This window comes from Xenopus laevis, chromosome 7L (assembly GCF_017654675.1).
Source record: "Xenopus laevis strain J_2021 chromosome 7L, Xenopus_laevis_v10.1, whole genome shotgun sequence".
NCBI classification, from domain to species: domain Eukaryota; kingdom Metazoa; phylum Chordata; class Amphibia; order Anura; family Pipidae; genus Xenopus; species Xenopus laevis.
The window spans coordinates 55,478,294-55,497,910 of record NC_054383.1 but is presented as its reverse complement, the minus strand read 5'-3'; the positions used below and the strand labels follow the sequence as shown (position 1 = coordinate 55,497,910).

General features: G+C 39.5%; 1 protein-coding gene across 5 annotated transcripts in view; it reads right to left on the bottom strand.

The window, feature by feature from the left end:
- dlg5.L (discs large homolog 5 L homeolog) overlaps nt 1-19,617 on the bottom strand; it is a 206,457-nt gene that overhangs the window by 95,388 nt on the left and 91,452 nt on the right. For 4 of the 5 annotated variants that reach the window (XM_018240317.2, XM_018240319.2, XM_018240318.2 and 1 more), the window contains 7 exons: nt 16,621-16,805; nt 16,322-16,447; nt 13,166-13,298; nt 12,373-12,500; nt 11,571-11,746; nt 7,331-7,434; nt 7,085-7,177 (listed from right to left, as the gene is read on the bottom strand). In XM_018240317.2, the coding sequence (XP_018095806.1) occupies nt 7,085-7,177; nt 7,331-7,434; nt 11,571-11,746; nt 12,373-12,500; nt 13,166-13,298; nt 16,322-16,447; nt 16,621-16,805 (945 nt within the window). The remainder of the gene's footprint in view (nt 1-7,084; nt 7,178-7,330; nt 7,435-11,570; nt 11,747-12,372; nt 12,501-13,165; nt 13,299-16,321; nt 16,448-16,620; nt 16,806-19,617) is intronic. The other variant, XM_018240321.2, reaches the window with a different exon arrangement.

Below are 19,617 nucleotides of genomic sequence, written 5' to 3'. Positions count from 1 at the left end.
TACAAAAAACCAACAAAAATAATGAAAAAAAGGGTAACAATAATTTCTGCCTGAGTCTTGTCTAGAGAAGATTATTTTTTTGAGAGAATGAAAACAAGAGAGATGGGTTGTCAATGGTGGGGAATCCTAAGATAATAATAGCAAGCTCATTGGAAATGGAGTGGCCCTAGACGATGTAATGTTGTCTAAACATTATTAAACAACATAATACCTTGCCGGATATATATATATATATATATATATACACACACATACAGTGGTGTGAAAAACTATTTGCCCCCTTCCTGATTTCTTATTCTTTTGCATGTTTGTCACACAAAATGTTTCTGATCATCAAACACATTTAACTATTAGTCAAAGATAACACAAGTAAACACAAAATGCAGTTTTTAAATGAGGGTTTTTATTATTTAGGGAGAAAAGAAATCCAAACCTGTGTGAAAAAGTAATTGCCCCCTGAACCTAATAACTGGTTGGGCCACCCTTAGCAGCAATAACTGCAATCAAGCGTTTGCGATAACTTGCAACGAGTCTTTTACAGCGCTCTGGAGGAATTTTGGCCCACTCATTTTTGCAGAATTGTTGTAATTCAGCTTTATTTGAGGGTTTTCTAGCATGAACCGCCTTTTTAAGGTCATGCCACAACATCTCAATAGGATTCAGGTCAGGACTTTGACTAGGCCACTCCAAAGTCTTCATTTTGTTTTTCTTCAGCCATTCAGAGGTGGATTTGCTGGTGTGTTTTGGGTCATTGTCCTGCTGCAGCACCCAAGATCGCTTCAGCTTGAGTTGAAGAACAGATGGCCGGACATTCTCCTTCAGGATTTTTTGGTAGACAGTAGAATTCATGGTTCCATCTATCACAGCAAGTCTTCCAGGTCCTGAAGCAGGAAAACAACCCCAGACCATCACACTACTACCACCATATTTTACTGTTGGTATGATGTTTTTTTTCTGAAATGCTGTGTTACTTTTACGCCAGATGTAACGGGACGCGCACCTTCCAAAAAGTTCAACTTTTGTCTCGTCGGTCCACAAGGTATTTTCCCAAAAGTCTTGGCAATCATTGAGATGTTTTTTAGCAAAATTGAGACGAGCCTTATTGTTCTTTTTGCTTAAAAGTGGTTTGCGCCTTGGAAATCTGCCATGCAGGCCGTTTTTGCCCAGTCTCTTTCTTATGGTGGAGTCGTGAACACTGACCTTAATTGAGGCAAGTGAGGCCTGCAGTTCTTTAGATGTTGTCCTGGGGTCTTTTGTGGCCTCTCGGATGAGTTGTCTCTGCGCTCTTGGGGTAATTTTGGTCGGCCGGCCACTCCTGGGAAGGTTCACCACTGTTCCATGTTTTTGCCATTTGTGGATAATGGCTCTCACTGTGGTTCGCTGGAGTCCCAAAGCTTTAGAAATGGCTTTATAACCTTTACCAGACTGATAGATCTCAATTACTTTTGTTCTCATTTGTTCCTGAATTTCTTTGGATCTTGGCAGGATGTCTAGCTTTTGAGGTGCTTTTGGTCTACTTCTCTGTGTCAGGTAGCTCCTATTTAAGTGATTTCTTGATTGAAACAGGTGTGGCAGTAATCAGGCCTGGGGGTGAGTACAGAAATTGAACTCAGGTGTGATAAACCACAGTTAAGTTATTTCTTAACAAGGGGGGGCAATCACTTTTTTTACACAGGCCCATGTAGATTTGGAGGTTTTTTTTCTCCCATGCCCCTTAATAAGAAGCAGGTTTCAGCTTTCCTAGGTATCACTGGCTACTACAGGAGTTTTACTCCTCATTTTGCCACCTTGGCAGCTCCCTTAACATACTTAACGAAGGGTAAAAACTCATGGTCATGATCAAGTGGTCCTCTGAGGCAGAAAAATCTTTTCAGGTCCTCAAAGAGTTATGTGCACAACCAGTTTTGTATACCCCTGATTTTTCAAAGGACTTTGCGGGCCAGACACATGCATCAGATGTGGGTTTAGGGGCAGTATTATCCCAGCTTTTTAATGGGGAAGAGCATCCAGTGGTGTACTTAAGTGTCCCAGACACTCACCGCTATTTACATTGTACCACTAAAGCTGAAGTTTTGTGAAGATGTAGTCCGTGTCCCTTTGTGGATTTGCAGTACAGCGCCTTTGAGAGCGGGATTCTTTTTTGCTGATCTACCTGAGGGATCTCAGCTGAATAATTAAATGGCAGCCCAAGCCAGAGTGGGGAGAGCTCTAGTCTAGGGAAAGACACAGGAAAGCTGCCGGTGTGAGCTCATGGAGAGGATTCAAATCACCACAAGGTTTGGAAATGTTTGTTTTCTGAATGTTCTCTGTTTTGAGACAGGTGGTAGGCCTACTCCTGGTTAGTAGGACAACTAACATGTGTTAAGTTAGAAGCCCATTAAGTGTCAAGGATTTTATTTTGAATTGTTTATTTGCTAAAAGTGAAAATAAACTGCTGAAAAGAGACTGCACTTTCATGAGTTGTGAGTTAACCAAAGGGAAAAACTCTTTCATGCTTAAAGGAAAACCAAACCCTTATTTATAAAAACCCCTACCCTACATAGACCGAGGCCCTTTTCCCCCCCGGTGTTCTCTTCGGTAATCTTCGTGAAGCAAGCGACGTATCAGCGCATGCGCAGTTGGAGCAGTCTTCCAGTTTTTGACAACTGTGCATGCGCCGAAAGTGGCGGATATTGCCGAAATTCCGTAAGAATATCTGGAGATTACCAAAGAGCGGGAAGATGGCGCCCGTGAGCTCTGCTGCGCTGAATCTGCAAAGAGAGGTAAGTAAAGCCTTAGGGGCAATTACCGAGGTTTACACCTAGGCTGGGGGGGGGGGAGCAGGGGTGGTGTCTATGTAAGGTAGGGGTTTTTATGAATAAGGGTTTGGTTCTCCTTTAACCATGAGTTTTTCCCTTTGGTTAAGTCTTTTAAGGGAGGTGTGTGTGTGTGTGTGTGTGTGTGTGTGTGTGTGTGTGTGTGTGTGTGTGTGTGTGTGTGTGTGTGTGTGTGTGTGTGTGTGTGTGTGTGTGTGTGTGTGTGTGTGTGTGTGTGTGTGTGTGTGTGTGTGTGTGTGTGTGTGTGTGTGTGTGTGTGTGTGTGTGTGTGTGTGTGTGTGTGTGTGTGTGTGTGTGTGTGTGTGTGTGTGTGTGTGTGTGTGTGTGTGTGTGTGTGTGTGTGTGTGTGTGTGTGTGTTAAATAGTTTCAATATTTCAGAAAAGACCAGCAACACAGATATATTGTAAGAAACAAAAAAATTGCATGAACAGCCAATGTGACGTTTCTGTCCCTGATGCCTTCAAAAAGGTGCCAGTAGGTACTGAAAGTCACATTGGCTATTGCAATTTTGAATACACTTTGCATTTTTCTGGTCAAAGGATAGCAACCTGCTCATTGGTCAAGCAGACTCATTTTAAATCCCAAACGTATGCATTTAACTTTACACTGCTGTTATACCAGACGCAACACAGCTGCTGCTTTGATAATGGCTCTTGACATTACTGATACAGTGGCTAGTACAGGTGAGGCTTGTAGTTCTTTTAATATTTTTTTTTTGATCTCCCTGACTGTATTCTTTATCCCGCTGCACCTTTTCGGTCCTTTTTGTGTGGGGCTAACAATATTGCCTTATGCTTTGTTCAGGTATATTACCAAATATCATTACTAGTATAGTTCCATGGACAATCTTCAGTTAACGCCTAAATGTTTCTTTATAAATGCTATTTTTTTATTGTTGATGGCAAAAAAGGTTAAAACTCTGAGCAAATTTTGCGTGGGTCTAGTTTTCATTATGCAAAGTTTGTATGCAAATGTTCATCTTGCCTCTTAATTAGACACGAGTTGTTTGTGTTTGTTCACTTTGAGAAGGCCTGTTGTAGCTGAAACATCAGTCTCCACTAATAAAATTACCTAATTGTTTCTACATAAGACCTGCGAGTGTGGACCCTTACTCATACTCCCAGGAATGGAAACAGACCTGGGCGTGGGGTAGGATTGCTACTCTCTCCCCATTGTACTTTTAAAGTTCTTCCACCTGTTCCTTCCCTATAATTCTTCTCATTTAAGGCTCTCTGCATTAGGCTCTTTTCTCCGGTTTCGCTTTGCTGTCGGCCTCCTAGACCAACAACACAATTTTTTGATAACTTTGCTGCCTGGCTTCCTTACTTTCTTTCATCTAACACCCCATCCATCATATTAGGTGACTTTAACATACCCGTTAACAATATTAACAACCCTTCTGTCTATAATGTTTTTCACTTACATCCTCCCTAGGCTTAGCTCTGTGCTCAGACTCCCCCTCTCACTCCAATGATAATGTTATGGATATTATATTTATCAGACTCTGTTCAACCAGCAATTTTACTAACTCACGTTCCCCCTCTCTGATCACAAACTCCCTCCTCACCCCCTGCTATTCCTCTAACACGTACCTACGGTGACTTGCAAGCTCTAGATGTGTTGCATCTCTCTACTTCCTTTGACTCTCATTACCAATATCTCAGCCTCTTGTCATAATGTGGCTACATCGGTCTACTACAGCACTCTCACCACTGCCCTGAGCTTGCTCCTGCAAAAATGAAACGTGCTAGACCCAAACCACTTCAACCTTGGCATACTGCTCATACAAAAGCTCTCAAAGGCACGCGCGCACTTGAGCGTCGCTGGCTGGTGATGCGTTTTCAATAGTTGCCCAAAGTTGCCTCAGTGAGGCAATTTCAGGCAACTATTGAAAACGCATCGCCCTGTGTGCATTAGCGCAGGCGACTTTTCATTGTAGCCTATGGGGAAAAACGCTGAGGCAGTTCAGGGAGATAGTTGCTCAAAAGACAAGGAGATTAGTAGCCAGGCGACAAAATCTCCCTGAATCTCCTCGTGTGTCCTTACCCTTAAGCAACAACACTCCACTGAAACTGCCCTAACCAGACTAACTAATGACCTTTTAACAGCTAAAGCCAACAACCATTTCTCACTACTAATACTGCTTGATCTCTCCACTGCATTTAATAATGTGGATCACCCTCTCCTCCTCCAGTCCCTCCATTCGCTTGGCCTCAGTGACACGACCCTGTGCTAATTATCGCCTTACCATAATAATCATTCCTTCAGTGTCTCCGACAATGGAGTAACATCTTCTCCCCTACCTTTTTCTGTTGGGGTTTCTCAAGGTTCTGTCCTGGGCCCCTTATTATTCTCTCACTGCAAACGAATCAACTCATTTGGCTTCCAGTACCACCTCTATGCGGATGATACTTCAATCTATCTCTCCTCTCCTGATCTCAACCCAGAGCATCTAACTCGGAGCTCCTCCTGTCTCTCCACTATCTCTATTTGGATGTCTCAATGCTACCTTAAATTAAACCTCTCTAAAACAGAAGTGGTTCTCTTTCCTCCAGCTAACACCAGTAACATCCCAGAAGTATCTATCGTAGTTAACAATTCCACTATCACCCTATCTACCCCGGCCCGGTGCCTTGGGGTTATCCTAGATTCTGACCTGTACTTCACTCCTCATATCCAGTCACTTATTAATTCATGTCACTTCCACCTAAGGAACATATACATAATTCGATCATTTATAACCCATGATGCAACCAAAATTCTTATTCACTCTCTCGTCATATCGCGTCTAGACTACTGTAACTCTTGATTAATTGGCCTTCTCCGCCAGAGACTGCCACCTCTCCAGTCCATAATACACACTGGTGCCATGCTTATATAGCTCAGCAACCGCTCCTCCTCTGCCATGCCACTCTGTCAATCCCTGCACTGGCTTGCGCTACCTTGCAGAATAAAATTCAAATAAATGACCCTGACATTCAAAGCACTTCATAACGCTGCCTCTCCCTACATCTCTGAACTCATCTCTATAAACTCACCCAATCACTTACTACGCTCCTCTACTGACCTGCTACTCAACTCTTCTCTCATTACCTCCTCACATGCTCACATTCAAGAATTTGCACGGGCTGCACCCCTCCTCTGGAATTCTCTCCCATGGTCTGTCCTTTCTGCTTTAAAGAAAATCTCTTAAAACTCAGTTTTTTAGAGACGCCTACCCTCAGTCTGCTTAACTACCAAATGCAATATCACATACAGCACCACATCTCTCACCCACTTAATTCTGATCTTGCCCACTCCCATACCTTGTGTCTTATTCCCTTTCCTTTAGATTGTAAGCCTTTTTGCACAGGGCCTTCCTCACCTTTTGTACCTATATTGGTCGTGATGTATGTAACTCCTTATGTTCTACGTATGTAATTTATGTGATTTAGTTGAATAAACACATTTACTTTACAGCGCTGTGCAACAGGTTGGCAAGAGGAAGTGATATGTACCAATTCAAACTAAGTGAACAAATCACCTCATTGAAACATAAAACCCATGTGAACCTCATTCAAGTCACTGATTGATTACTGCCTGGTAACCAATCAGTGGAAATCAAGAGAGCTGCAAAGCAGGAAGTAGTGTCCTGTCTATTATGTTAGACATCCAGTTTCTCCAGCCTTTATACATTACATTTTTGGCTTACTAACTATATTAGAAACATTATTTATTTTGCACAGCCTATCTATGTACCTAATTTTTATTTTTATACTGAACAATTACTTTTAATGCTTTGTGATACTCTTACATTAATGTTACCAGAACCCAGGCACATATATTTTTGTGGCTGCTCCTCATTTGGGACCACACACACACACACACACAGTAGAATGTAATGCAGTATGTACCAGTGATAGCACAAAATGTGAAATATGGTGCATACCCCTGCAGATAATTTGTACTGCTTTTGAAATACGTTATCTGGTGTAACTGATGTTCTCAGATCTTCATAGATTTAGTTACTAAAGAAAACGACCCTCTGCCCATTTTTACATTTATTTTTATATATGCAACATGCATTTCTATGTATAAATAATAATGTTTCATGGGTATAGTTGCATAAAAGGAATTATGCAAACAAGACATACGGAACTAAAACAACCTATGGACATTTAGTGATACAACCTATGGACATTTAGTGAGATTTTCTGGCACACATAGCTCCATATTACAACCTATGGACATTTAGTGAGATTTTCTGGCACACATAGCTCCATATTACCTTCATTAGAGAAAGGTTCAGTGATTCCTGGCAGCTTCGCAGCAGAGCCTCACACTCCATAATTGATTTGTTATCCAGGGAAATACCATTAATCTGCATTAAAATAATGAACAGTAACCCTAAATGCATATGCAGAATGTTTAAAAACGTATTCAGCAAATTATTTGTATACAAACATTTTAAGGTGGTTGAGATGTGAACATAATATTAAATCTGCTTAAGCTGTTGCAAGAAATGTGCACTTACAGTCACTACACGGTCTCCAGCCACAAGGGATCCTTCCTTAGCAGCGGGACTTCCAGGTACTACTGCGGACACTAGAACACCACTCTCCAGGGAGATTCCACTATCTGTTACAAAACGGGAAAAGATGGAGACACAGAATGTCACAAGATGTATTTAAGAACAACTAAGAAAAAAGAAAAAAGTAGGAACAACAAATAACCTGTTGAATGTATTGTATTGCATTTGTACACATTTTAAACAAATATAGTGTATATTCGAAACGGTAGGCTTTCTATTTCTAGGCCTTTAGTCTACATTTTGTTCATTCAATTTAGTGGAATGTCCTGTGGGAAACTTAGTTTACATACTAAAACTCAAATTTAAAAAAATGCAGGATGCATCAAAAAAAATTACCATGATTGACAAATGGATTTAGAATATTTATTCTTTCTGGACACAGATATATCCTTGATGGATTGCCATGTTAAAAACTATTCTTTTTTCAAAACTACAGAGAACACATTTTTTCCCAACTGGTGAATGTATTTAGGATTACCAGTTTCTTGCTTTCTGCATCCACATATGCTCATATTATGTAGTTTTTTTGCTTGGACTTCAATTAAATTATGAAAGTAATGAATTGTTAAATTTTTAGATCTTGCACTACTGACTTTGGCATCTCCAGAAGCTTATCAGTATGGAGATCAGTATATGGCTGAAAATTAGCAGGTTTGAGAATCCCATTGGACCACAAGGACCACATTGGCACGTTGATTTTATCAAATAGGTTTACAAACATGGGGATACAGATACACAGCTTACTATATAATGAATGAGATTATCTTGGGTATAGGTATTCTTGTCAACAGGATGCACACTGCATTGATGTTTATATTGATCTTTGTTTTTAGTAATAGGCTTATGGGCAGCATCCCCTGAGCTCTATGCAAAATACTTTGTTGTACTTTAATTTTATCATAAAGATTTTAAAATCTGTGGGTGTAATTACAACATGCAAGTGCAGCATGTTACAAAAGTGTTGAAATTGGTTATATCTTAGTATTCTTAGTTTCTCAGTTATGGCATACATTTTTGTATAAGTTTATCTAGATATGTTGCTAACAATTATTATGTAAGTATTTGCTTACACAAGATTGCCTTTCTTCAAATGTTTGTGGAATAAAAAAAAGTCACAAATCAACAAAGTCAAAAATACTCCAATATATCTCTCAAGTGCTCTTGGATACAGAAACAAAATGAAGACATAAAACAGTAAGCTGATAAGACATGTATTGAGTACCATAAATACATAGCATCTAGAATCGTATCCAAAGTTTAAATGGCACATTCCTATTTCTGACAAACAAAAATCACTGTGGCTCATTTATCAACATTTGGCAAATCTGCATTTGGGTAGTAACCCATAGCAACCAATCAACCATACCAGCTACATGTAGAAGAATGAAAGCAAAAATTGGACTGGTTGCTACGGTCACTGCCCAGGTGCCCAGTTTTAATAAATATACCTCAGTCTGCAGTTTGTGATGTGTGATACTGATAAAAGAATTCAGAATGGGTACATATATCTTTCTAACCTGGAATGATTTACTAAGGGGCAGATTTATCAAGGGGCGAATTTCTAATTTAAATATAACTTCTAAATTCAAATTAAAAAAGACCAACCCGAAATTTATTCAAAAAAAGATCAAATTTTTTTTTGCGGGCGAATAGTCTGTATTTGTTCCAATTCGAATCGCACAAATCTAAGTAATAGCGCATTCGAATCAAAGTTTTGTCCATCAATTGACTCCAAATAGGTTTAAGGGAGGTCCCCCATAGGCTTAAACAGCAATGGCGAACGGTCGAAGTCTAATTATTAAAGAGACATTACATGATAAATATCGATATGTGAATTTTCTAATCTAATTTGCACTATTCCCTAGTCGAAGTACATAAAAATTAGCTCGAAATTCATAATTTTTAAATTGAATTTTCACTTTGACCTTTGATAAATCTGCCCCCAAATGTAGCAGTTTCCTTAAATTTCCTTTGAAACTTTATGGAGATATGCAATTTACATCATATTATGTCCATGTGTTCTTGGGTACAAAGACAAAACATCATAAATATGCTTGGTGTTTTCCCCATACTTTTTTAGTTAGCTAGGTTAAAAAGGACAAATGATTTGTGCCTGGGATTGAGGATAAAGTTTGGAACAGGGTTTATCTTAGTGGCTGATTGGACAAAGTAGTTAAATCAATTACGTTAAATACAAGGGAGCAAAGAAAAAATACCGATGGGACTTCCCTTGTATCTGTATCATGTACAGCACCACACACAGTTTTTTAAACTTTTTTAAAGATAAGAAAAACCATGAGTGGTGCTGTCAATGATACAAATATTTGGCAAGCAAGTTGAAGGTGGAAACTGTTGGACTTGCACCAGACTGAAGCAATCTGCAAGGCACAAGTGCTGACTAAATCACCCAGTTTCCTTGTATCCCAATATAATACATTCTTTTGAGAAGTAAGAAAGATGATTAGAAAATATGTCATATAATTTCCCTACAGTGAAAGTTTTTTTTTAGAATCTGCCTTTTTCTAAAAGAGCCCAGTAACTGCGAGACAAGCTAGTTAGGGCAAATATGAACCAAGGTGGACAATAGGGCTACACCTCAAACAGGAAACTTTTAATGCAGACACTGTAATAGCTGTTTAAGGAGGTAAACAATATATCATTCACTAAAGGGAAACACCAATAAAAATAAGAGGTTATTATTTTTGTCTGTCATCATGTGCTGTTTATGTTATCATGTAACTTGTGGACTAATATAGTATATAGTGAACACACAATTAAAAGAAAGGATAGATGATCATAAATCAAATATATGAGTATTGTAAGACAATGGGTGCCAGTCATTTTGTATTTATTAAGGTAACACTGTTCCTAGTTAAGATTTCAGGTATAATAACATATTCCCAGATCAAGAAAAGGAGGGGATAGGATTAATAGTTAATGAAAGTGTGAAGATAGGTAGATACAAAGGTTGGAAATACTTATGCCCAAAGAATTAAATAAAGATTATGGTTTTAATCAATTGATCTAGTGAGGGGTTAGATCGTTAAATTGGTTTCAGTGTACTTTCTTTTATTTTAGTGCCTGCTCTGAAATTTACAAGGAGATAAAAAAAAGCTCTTTTATAATTGTATTGTAAAATTATGAAAAAAATAGGTAAATTGTATTAATTGTAAATTGTCTTAGTATCGAGATAACATTATTTTAAACAATTTTTAATGTTACTTTCACTATACATCTAAAAGGAAGTGGCTGATGCTAGTTCAGTTTGCTTTACCAGCTTGAAAAAGGACTCAATCTCTCAAATAAAATAAAAGACACTGTTTGCCCAGGTGCAGTAAACCATTGCAATCAATAAGATGTTTTTAATTTCTGCAGCAAGCAACTTATATATTTTTCAAAACCTAAACCCATCACTGGGGAATTCGCACCAGGATAAAAATGTATGGTATACTATAGGTAAAATACCCTGCTGTAATTAACAGCAACAAGATTCAGTTGTCTGTACCAGGGAAAATAATGAGGGGCACACAAACTATTATAAGAAACTACAGTGAAAAATTACACAATGAGAATACTTTCAGTATTTTAATATGATGCACAGTCTGATTTTTTTTAATATTATTTATTAAGTGCAAATAATCTAGAAAATTGAAATACAGAAAATGTGTCTTCTAAAAGCTTTCAAGTTAATTTAGAAATCATGTTATTTTAAAATTTGAGTTTTGAGATTAATTAAAAATTTAGCAAACATTCAAAATAATGCTGCTTTCAAGTTAACTACAAGTATTTTAACATAAACTAGATTTTGAGATTCAAGGGATTCAATTGAGTTTGGAACATTTTTAAACCTATTTGCTGAGAATGTTATTCTAACTGCCTAGGGAAGCCCATCAAGCAACAATTTTTTTCAAAATGAAACGAGTTGTGTTTCAAATATATGTGTAGATTAAATTAATGTAATCTATGTAGAACTCTTTAATAAAAGTGACTGTTTCTTTTTTTATGGAAAGAGTAAGAAGAGTATACTTTAACAACTAAAATGGCAGAATACAAGTGTCTCCCTTGTTTCCTTGATTCTCGCCCTTTCCAGATCATTGGTAACAGTTTATAGGTAAACAGTTTATTGCTAATTATCTGTAAAAGTATATCCTCCCTTCTTTTTATATTTTTGCAGAGAGCAAACCTTTTTGACTTCCCAAGATGATATGCAGAGGTGTTATTATCCGACTTCCTAGAGACTTTCTTCTTCGGATTACCATGTTAATTACATCTCCTCCACTCAGCACAGCTTTTATAAGCTGCTTCCGATCTTTATTGGCAAGGTCCACATCATTGATCTTGAGAAGACAGTCATTAACTCTGCAAAATGGAAATCTGAACTTCAAAACCAAGAACTAAAACATAGAAAACTTTTGTTTGAAGTGGCTGTACTTTCACCATTTCTCCAATTCTGGCTAAAAACTGAACTTTTAAAAATACAAATATTTTTGTGAAGCCTAAAATTTGTATATTAATTCTCCATAAAAAAAATTGCTGTAAAGGCTTCCATGCAATGTTCCCACTAAATTCCTTCTTGGCTATATGCGCAAATAAATTCTTTTATGCACACATTTTAAACGTGTATGCTCATTTTTAAAAACTGTGTGGTTAGGTCAGAGTGAATGCAAAATTTTGCTTTTTTAAACAAAATTCTTTGTGCGCACACGTTGCTAAATTGTTAAATTTCTGGTGTCAGTATCGCTTTAAGTAAATGTGCCTCAATGTTAAAAGTCATAATTTTTACAGGCATAATTATGAGTTTAAAAGTCATAATTATGAGATTAAAAGTCCAAATTTTGACTTTTTAAAGTTATAATTAATAGTCATAATAATGAGATGAAAAGTCATAATTTTGACTTAAATTTTAAAATTTATAATCATCAGAATTTTTTTTTTTTTTGCTGGCCCCAGTGCTCTTCCATACATATTTATCAGAAATATTATACCTTAGTCTGCCATCAGCAATACTGCCTTTGTCCACCTTGGTGACAAAAATACAGCTCTCCCCTGGAAAAAAGGGCTCGTTAACCCCATCTGCCACATCAAAGCCAAGAGCTTTGAGGTCCATATCCTCCTATTACACAGGAAATTAAAATTAGATCAAAGGTACTACAATACATAACAAAAAGATGAAATGGAAGTATATAACAAAACACTAACTTCTAACTAAAACGAACATGTCTTCCTATATTCAAGCATTAGCGTGTTCTAGGTCAGTCTAGCAAAACTGTGATGCTACCATGACTTGTTCTGGCAAATTAAGTGAGGCTCAGTTGGATTCTCCCAGAGCCGGCCAACCTGGCCAGACGCCCTAGGCAACCTGGCCGGCCACGGCGTCGGCATAGTGTCTGCTCGATCGCGCATGCGTAAAAGTACGCTCCAGCGCGCATGCGCGAAAGTATGCGCCAGCGCACAAGCACATTTAAACGCAAATTGCCAGCGGCAGCCAAGGAGACACAGGACCGGACATGGGGTAGGTGAAAGAGCAGGTACGTGCCTGGCGCCCCCTCAGCTTTGCGCCCTAGGCACGTGCCTACTCTGCCTACCCCTAGTTCCAGCCCTGGATTCTCCACATAAGGCAATACATGCTGCTACTTCTTCATACAGTAAATTTAAGTTGCAAAATATGACATTCTGATTGCTCACAAGACATTTGCCACCGAGCAAGCAAGTGATCACTGATGGGATAATAGCTTGAGAAGCACTGCACTCGATGCAAAATTTTAGCTTCCCCCTTACCCGGTTTCTCTCAAACTCTACCACTTCTGTCTCCCATTCCAGTGAATCAGTATCAATGGCTGAATCATGGGAGCTGTGTGCCATTAGCTGTCGGAACCGTGTCTCCTTCTCAATTTGATTATCCATCTTCTCTCTGGTAAAGAAAAATATAAAAAATAAATGTACAGAAAACACAGTTAACTGGCAAATAATTATTCAAAAAGTAGCCAGTGTTTTAAAAGGAACAGTATCATCAAAAAATAAAAGTGTTTTAAAGTAATAAAAATATAATGCAGTGTTGCCCTGCACTGGTAAAACTGCTGTGTTTGCTTCAGGAACACTACTATTGTTTATATAAATATACTGCTATGTAGTTTCAATGTAGTTTCAATGGGGGCAGCCAATCAAAGGAGAAAAGGCTTAAGTTACACAGGGATAGCAGATAAGCTCTGTTATCTGTTATTCAATATTTAACCTGTGCCATATAGCCTTTTTCAACTTCTGCCATTGCTAAGGGTTAGTCCACACGAGGAGATTTTGTCGCCTGGCGACTAATCGCCTAGTCTTCTGAGCGACAATCTCCCCGAACTGCCTCAGCGTGTTTTCCCATAGGCTACAATGAAAAGTCGCCTGCGCTAAAGCGGTGATGCGTTTTCAATAGTCGCCCAACGTTGCCTCAGTGAGACGAGGTGATTAGTCGCCAGGCGTCAAAATCTCCCCGAATCTCCTCGTGTGGCCTTACCCTAAACAGCAGCTTGTTTATATGAACTAAAGTAGATCCGTTTTAATAGTGCAGGGCAACAGTACATATATTATATTTTCATTACTTTAAAACCTTAAAGGAAACCTGTCACCATTGTGTTAACACTAGGAAGGTAATAAGACTATTAAAAAGAACCACATAACTCATTTATAACACATTTATTTCAATCAAATCTCACTAAAAACCAGTTTAGAACTACTTTTGAAAATGTCCACAAGATCCTCACTGAAGCCCGACTTTACTGAAAGTCGTGAGAGCAAGGCATCATGGGTAGAATCAGCCCTGCAGACTTCTCTTGCGATATCCCCAGTTTCTGCAGTTGTCAGGGGCTGCAGGACTCAATGTGTGAATTTTATCGTAGTTTAGGAGTCAGCCATAGGAAGAACAACAGCAAACAGCAGGGAAGCACGGACACCGTATGTTTATCAGCACCGAGGAGGGAGGGGGTGGGGGTGTCAGGTTTCACATAAGGAGCTACTTATTTTTGCCACATTACAGAGCAGGAGTAGCAGCTAAAATTTAACCACAGAGCTGCTGCTTTTTGCTCTTTATGTAAAATTACTAATTATGTTAAATTAATGTAATCTTGACAATAGGTTAATTTACCATTCACACACTCCCTCCTGGTGGCTGTATTTTTGTATTTAACCCTAAATCCCAGCAGTGTTTTTATCACAAAGATTCACACAGATTCATTCATATTGTATGCCACTCTTCCCCACAAGAGCCACACACCTACAGCAGCTAAGGGCTAGTCCACACGGGGAGATAGCGACGCGTTTGCGGTCGCGGCGACAAAGCGCCGCGACAGTCGCCGCGACCGGCGCAGGCGACAGTTTTGTATGGGCGCCTATGTAAAAACGCCTGTGCTAACCACACGAGGCGATGCGCTTTTCAACAGTCGCCTGAAAATGCCTCGCGTTTTTACATAGGCGCCCATACAAAACTGTCGCCTGCGCCGGTCGCGGCGACTGTCGCGGCGCTTTGTCGCCGCGACCGCAAACGCGTCGCTATCTCCCCGTGTGGACTAGCCCTAAGACTGATAGCACACAGGGCTGGGGATATCACTGACCCCATCTAAAAATCAAATGCTCTGTATGGCTACAAATTTATTGTTATTGCTGCTGTTTTATTCATCTTTATATTCAGATGCTCTCCAAGCCATGTTCCAGTCTCTAGTTTAAATCAGTGCATAGTTGCTAGGGTAAATTGCACCTTAGCAACCAGATTGCTGAAATTGCAAACTGGAAAGCTGCTAAATAAAAAGCTAAAAAAAAACACAATAATAAATAATGAAAACTAATAGCAAATTGTCTCAGAATATTAATATCTACTTAATACAAAAAAAAATTAACCCTTTGTCTGCTGGGAAAATGCTCTGATGTTCTGTACGTTCTTCAGCAGTCGAGCTGTTCTCTCTGCGTCGGTGGCTTCTGCCGCCTCTGCAGAGAGTGGGGAGGAATATCAGCCCCCTGGGCAATGAGGCTGGGGGGCTGTCATGTTGAAGGGCCAAGTTCCTGCTCCAAGAAACAGTAAGTGCAAGTTTTTAGACACTTACATACACTTACATTACATTTATACTTTTACACAAACATTTTAAAGATTGCTATTTTTTATTTTGTACACTTTGTTTATAGTTGAGCGCCAAAGGACTGCACATTCTTAGTAGTTTTTAGCTTTTCGGAAATTTCCTAGTTTATTTCGATTTTTAATAGTAGCCCACACACACAATGTACTAATACAGAAGGTGTTTCAAACAATCCAAACAGAATATCAAGTCCTGGTGTGACATGAGTGGTGCAGAGCCTGTCTTATCACCGAGAATACTCTATGGCTAAGCATTGGCCGTTTGGCACAGCCCACACTAAGAAAACAGAGGGGTCCTGTTTCAAGATGGCAGCGCCTATGAAACCCTTTATATATGTAGGATATTTTCTAATACAGTTCAGATATAGACAAAAACAGCTGACTAAAGAGTTAACCTAAGGAGGGAAAAGATTTATATTACTGATGTCTAAAGGTGACAGGTCCTCTTTAAAGTTACTGTTCCTTTAACAGATGTATTTGCTTACCACCATCAAACCGTTTTTACCAGTTTTCAGTGCAGAGTCCAGACAATTTCCACTAAAATCAATGGAGGAGTTATTCCCAATGCCCAATGATCTGGAAATCATATGGGTGGCAAAATTCTGGGAATCTCCCTGTTTGCCATGAACTATAAACTGGAGCTTTTTGAAACCCCCCCCCCTCTTTTTAAGCCTAACACTAAATATGAAAAGTGTTTTGGTATTTTACAGTACAAAATTTACAGAACTACAAATCTCATTGAACTTTATTTGTTACACAGATGGATGGAAAGCCAAAAGTTACCTGTACCATTTATATATACATATTTATGAAGTAGTAACAATTACTTAAGCTCTTTTAGTTCTCTTGATGCATCATTTTTCTGTTTTCGCATATCATCCAGGTTACGCAGAGCCTCTGCCAACTCACTAACTGCTCGGTCACGCTCTCTCCGCAAGTTATCACAGAGTGTCCTGTCAATATCAAAACATAAAAGTATAGAGCAAGCCATTTAAATATTATTATATTATTACATGCATAATAAATAAGTGTATGCATTATAAATACACTCCCTTTTTAAACATATGCTTGTATGAAAATTATTGAAGAGTAAGACGACTGTGTGTCGCCTGAAAGCAACGCTCACCGGATACTCTCTCTCTCTGCCACAATTTTATCTCTCTCTTGAAAGGCCCAGTCCCTCCGGCATTTGGCTACTTCTGCCTCTTGTGTTGCCTCCTTAAGTTCATGACTCATAGCTTCATTTTGTTTCCTAAGCACTTCAATTTCCTTGTTGGCTCTTTCAATGTCTAAAGTGGCAGAATCCTGAATCTGAGAGATTTAAAATGGCAATGTAAAATTCAGGACATGTACAGAACAGCATTTAAAGTGTTTCATATTCGTATTTGGTGTGGTGCTTCAGATGTAGCAGAGCTCTTTTTTTTTTTTTTTCAAAATGTGTTACATGAAAGCCATAAACGCAGATTGATTATCTCAATATTAAGTATTGTATAGAACAATAAACTTGTAAAACAGAACAGAAGACATAAAACTTATAGAATAGTTGTCTTATGCCAATTAGAGTTATCAGTCCTGGGGGTGTAGCCTTATAGCAGATACATAGCCTGTAATACAATAGTGCTATGACTCCTCGGGGTGAACATGTTGCTTGGTCGTTACATGTTGGTATCGTTGTTGTATTTCCATAAAGAGTGTTTTTTTTGTTTTGTTTTTTAAATGTCCATGTCGTACGGTGTTTTATTCTCGCTTGGTTGTTGTTTCTATCCAATCAATGTGAAATATTTGAAGTAGCCTCTGTTGTGTAGTAGGGTTTTCAGAGGAAAGCCTCTGGTGTAATATTATTTTTTTGGGCTTCACCTGGCATTCATTTTGCTAAATGTTTTTCAGATTTTGTTAGTGGTTCATAAGAGGTGGTGTCACTAAACCATGCTTATTTTATTTGTGCGTGGATTGATTTACCAGTGACCTGTGCACATGCATAAGGTAACCGCCGAAAGGTGGTCCAAAAAGGAAACTTAGCATTTGCATATCCATCCACCCTATGGTGGACAATATGGGGATAGAATGCTGAATAGAATGCTAGTGTACACAATATGTGCCAATAAATAATGAGTTTGCCTTCAGGGTGGGAGGAAATATGAGACAGCAGTGTGTGGGGAAGGTAATTTGGGGTGAGGCAGTCTGCCAAAAGGTTGTAGCGGTATAGAGCTTTCTGGATAATAGCCAATCTTCTGCATATGTGAGTAGTGCAGTAGTGCCAAATAGTAATATATTGTCTGCAAATGCCGTTATTTTAGCTGTTCTTTCCATATTTGTATGCCCTGAAAGCCTGTGTTAAGTAAGAGGTGTCGTAATAAGGGGTCTATTGAAGAAGGAATAAGATCACCCAAAACAGAGAAGGAGTCTCCCACCCGTTTAACAGAAAACATGTTGGAAAAAACAGAAAACACTTCCAAGAGGGAAAAAACAGAAAACACTCTCAACAGGGAGAACTGTAACTTACTTGGGTGCCTAAGGATGGTCCAACTTATTGAACATATAATGTCAGGGAGGGAAGGTCTGTGTCCCCCAATGTAGGATGAGAGAAAAGGATTTAACAGTACTAAAATCTTCCTCTCACCTAGACTGGGGGACATAGGCACCATGAGGATGTCCCAAAGCAACCCCTGAGGGTGGGACCAGTATCCTTTTGTTAGGTATTCAGATTAGGACTGTCTGTAACACCTCCCAAAGATGGCTTCTGCTGACACCCGAGTATGCAGCCTGTAGAAGCGTGTGAAAGTGTGTAGGGAGGACCAAGTAGCAGCTTGACACACCTGCCAGGCCGATGCTTGGTGTCTTAACTGCCCAGGCAGTGCTGATTGATTGTGTAGAATGAACTTGGACTCTGAAGGGAGGTGGTCTGCCCTTCACTGCATAGGCTCTGATGATGGTAGAACAAATCCATTTGGCTATGGTCAATTTGGCAGCCCTTGTTCCTCTCTTGGGGCAATCTGGAAGAATGAAAAGTGAATTTGTCTTTCGGATTCTCCTTGTAGCTTCCAACGAGGTCTTCATAGCAAGGACCAAATCCAGCTTTTTCAGACCCCTCTCTAGTGAATTCCTCGGTTCTGGGCAGAGCGACGGAACCACAAAATCCTGATTGAGGTGGAACTCTGATACTACCTTCGGCAGGAACTCCAGTGTTGGTCTCAGAACCACCTTACCGTAGTGGATGATGGTGAATGGAGACTGACATGATAATGCTGCCAGTTCTGAAATTCTGTGGGCCGACGTAATTGCCAAAAGGAATACCACCTTCTCCATCAGTGTGGGCAACGGAACTGAATTCAAGGGTTCATAGGGCTCTTGTAGGACTGACAGAACCAAGTTCAGATCACATGAGGGTACTTGATACCTATAGGGGGAACCAGTCTGATTGAGCCTTGTAGAAATGTCTTTACATTGCTGTTCATTGTCAACTTTTCCTGGAAGAGAATGGAAAGTGCGGAGACTTGAACCTTCAGGGAACTTAAGGCTAGACCCTTGGTGAGACCCTCCTAGAGAAAGGAAAGAATGTCTTTTTTCATCTGCCCTTCGCAGGTCTTTACCTCTGGATTGACACCATCCGATGAAAGTCTTCCACACCTTGTGGTAAATTTTTGCCGAGACTGGTTTTCGGGCTTGCAGCATGATGGAAATCACCTCTTGTGGAGCTCTGGATTACTCCAGTACTAGGGCCTCAAGAGCCACACCATTAAAGCCCTTGTGTAAGCAGGTCTTCTCTCAGTCTGCTTCAATGTCTATGAGATCTGCAAACCACGCTCTTCGGAACCAATAACGGGCCACTAAGATGGTCTTAGTTATTTCCCTCTATTTTCTTCATGACTCTTCATGATTAGAAGAGCCAACGGGGGAAAGATGTAGGCTAGGGAAGAACGACCAGGAAGTACTAGGGCATGTACTGCCCATGTCTGTGGATCGATGCTCCTTGCTATGAACCTTGGAACCTTGTGGTTGCATCGACATGCCATCAAGTCTATCTCTGGGTAGATAATCCACCATCCAGTAGTCTACTCTGGCAGGTATACGTCAGATTTGGCCGGAATGTTGTTTTCTGCCCACGTTAGGATTCTTTTTGCCT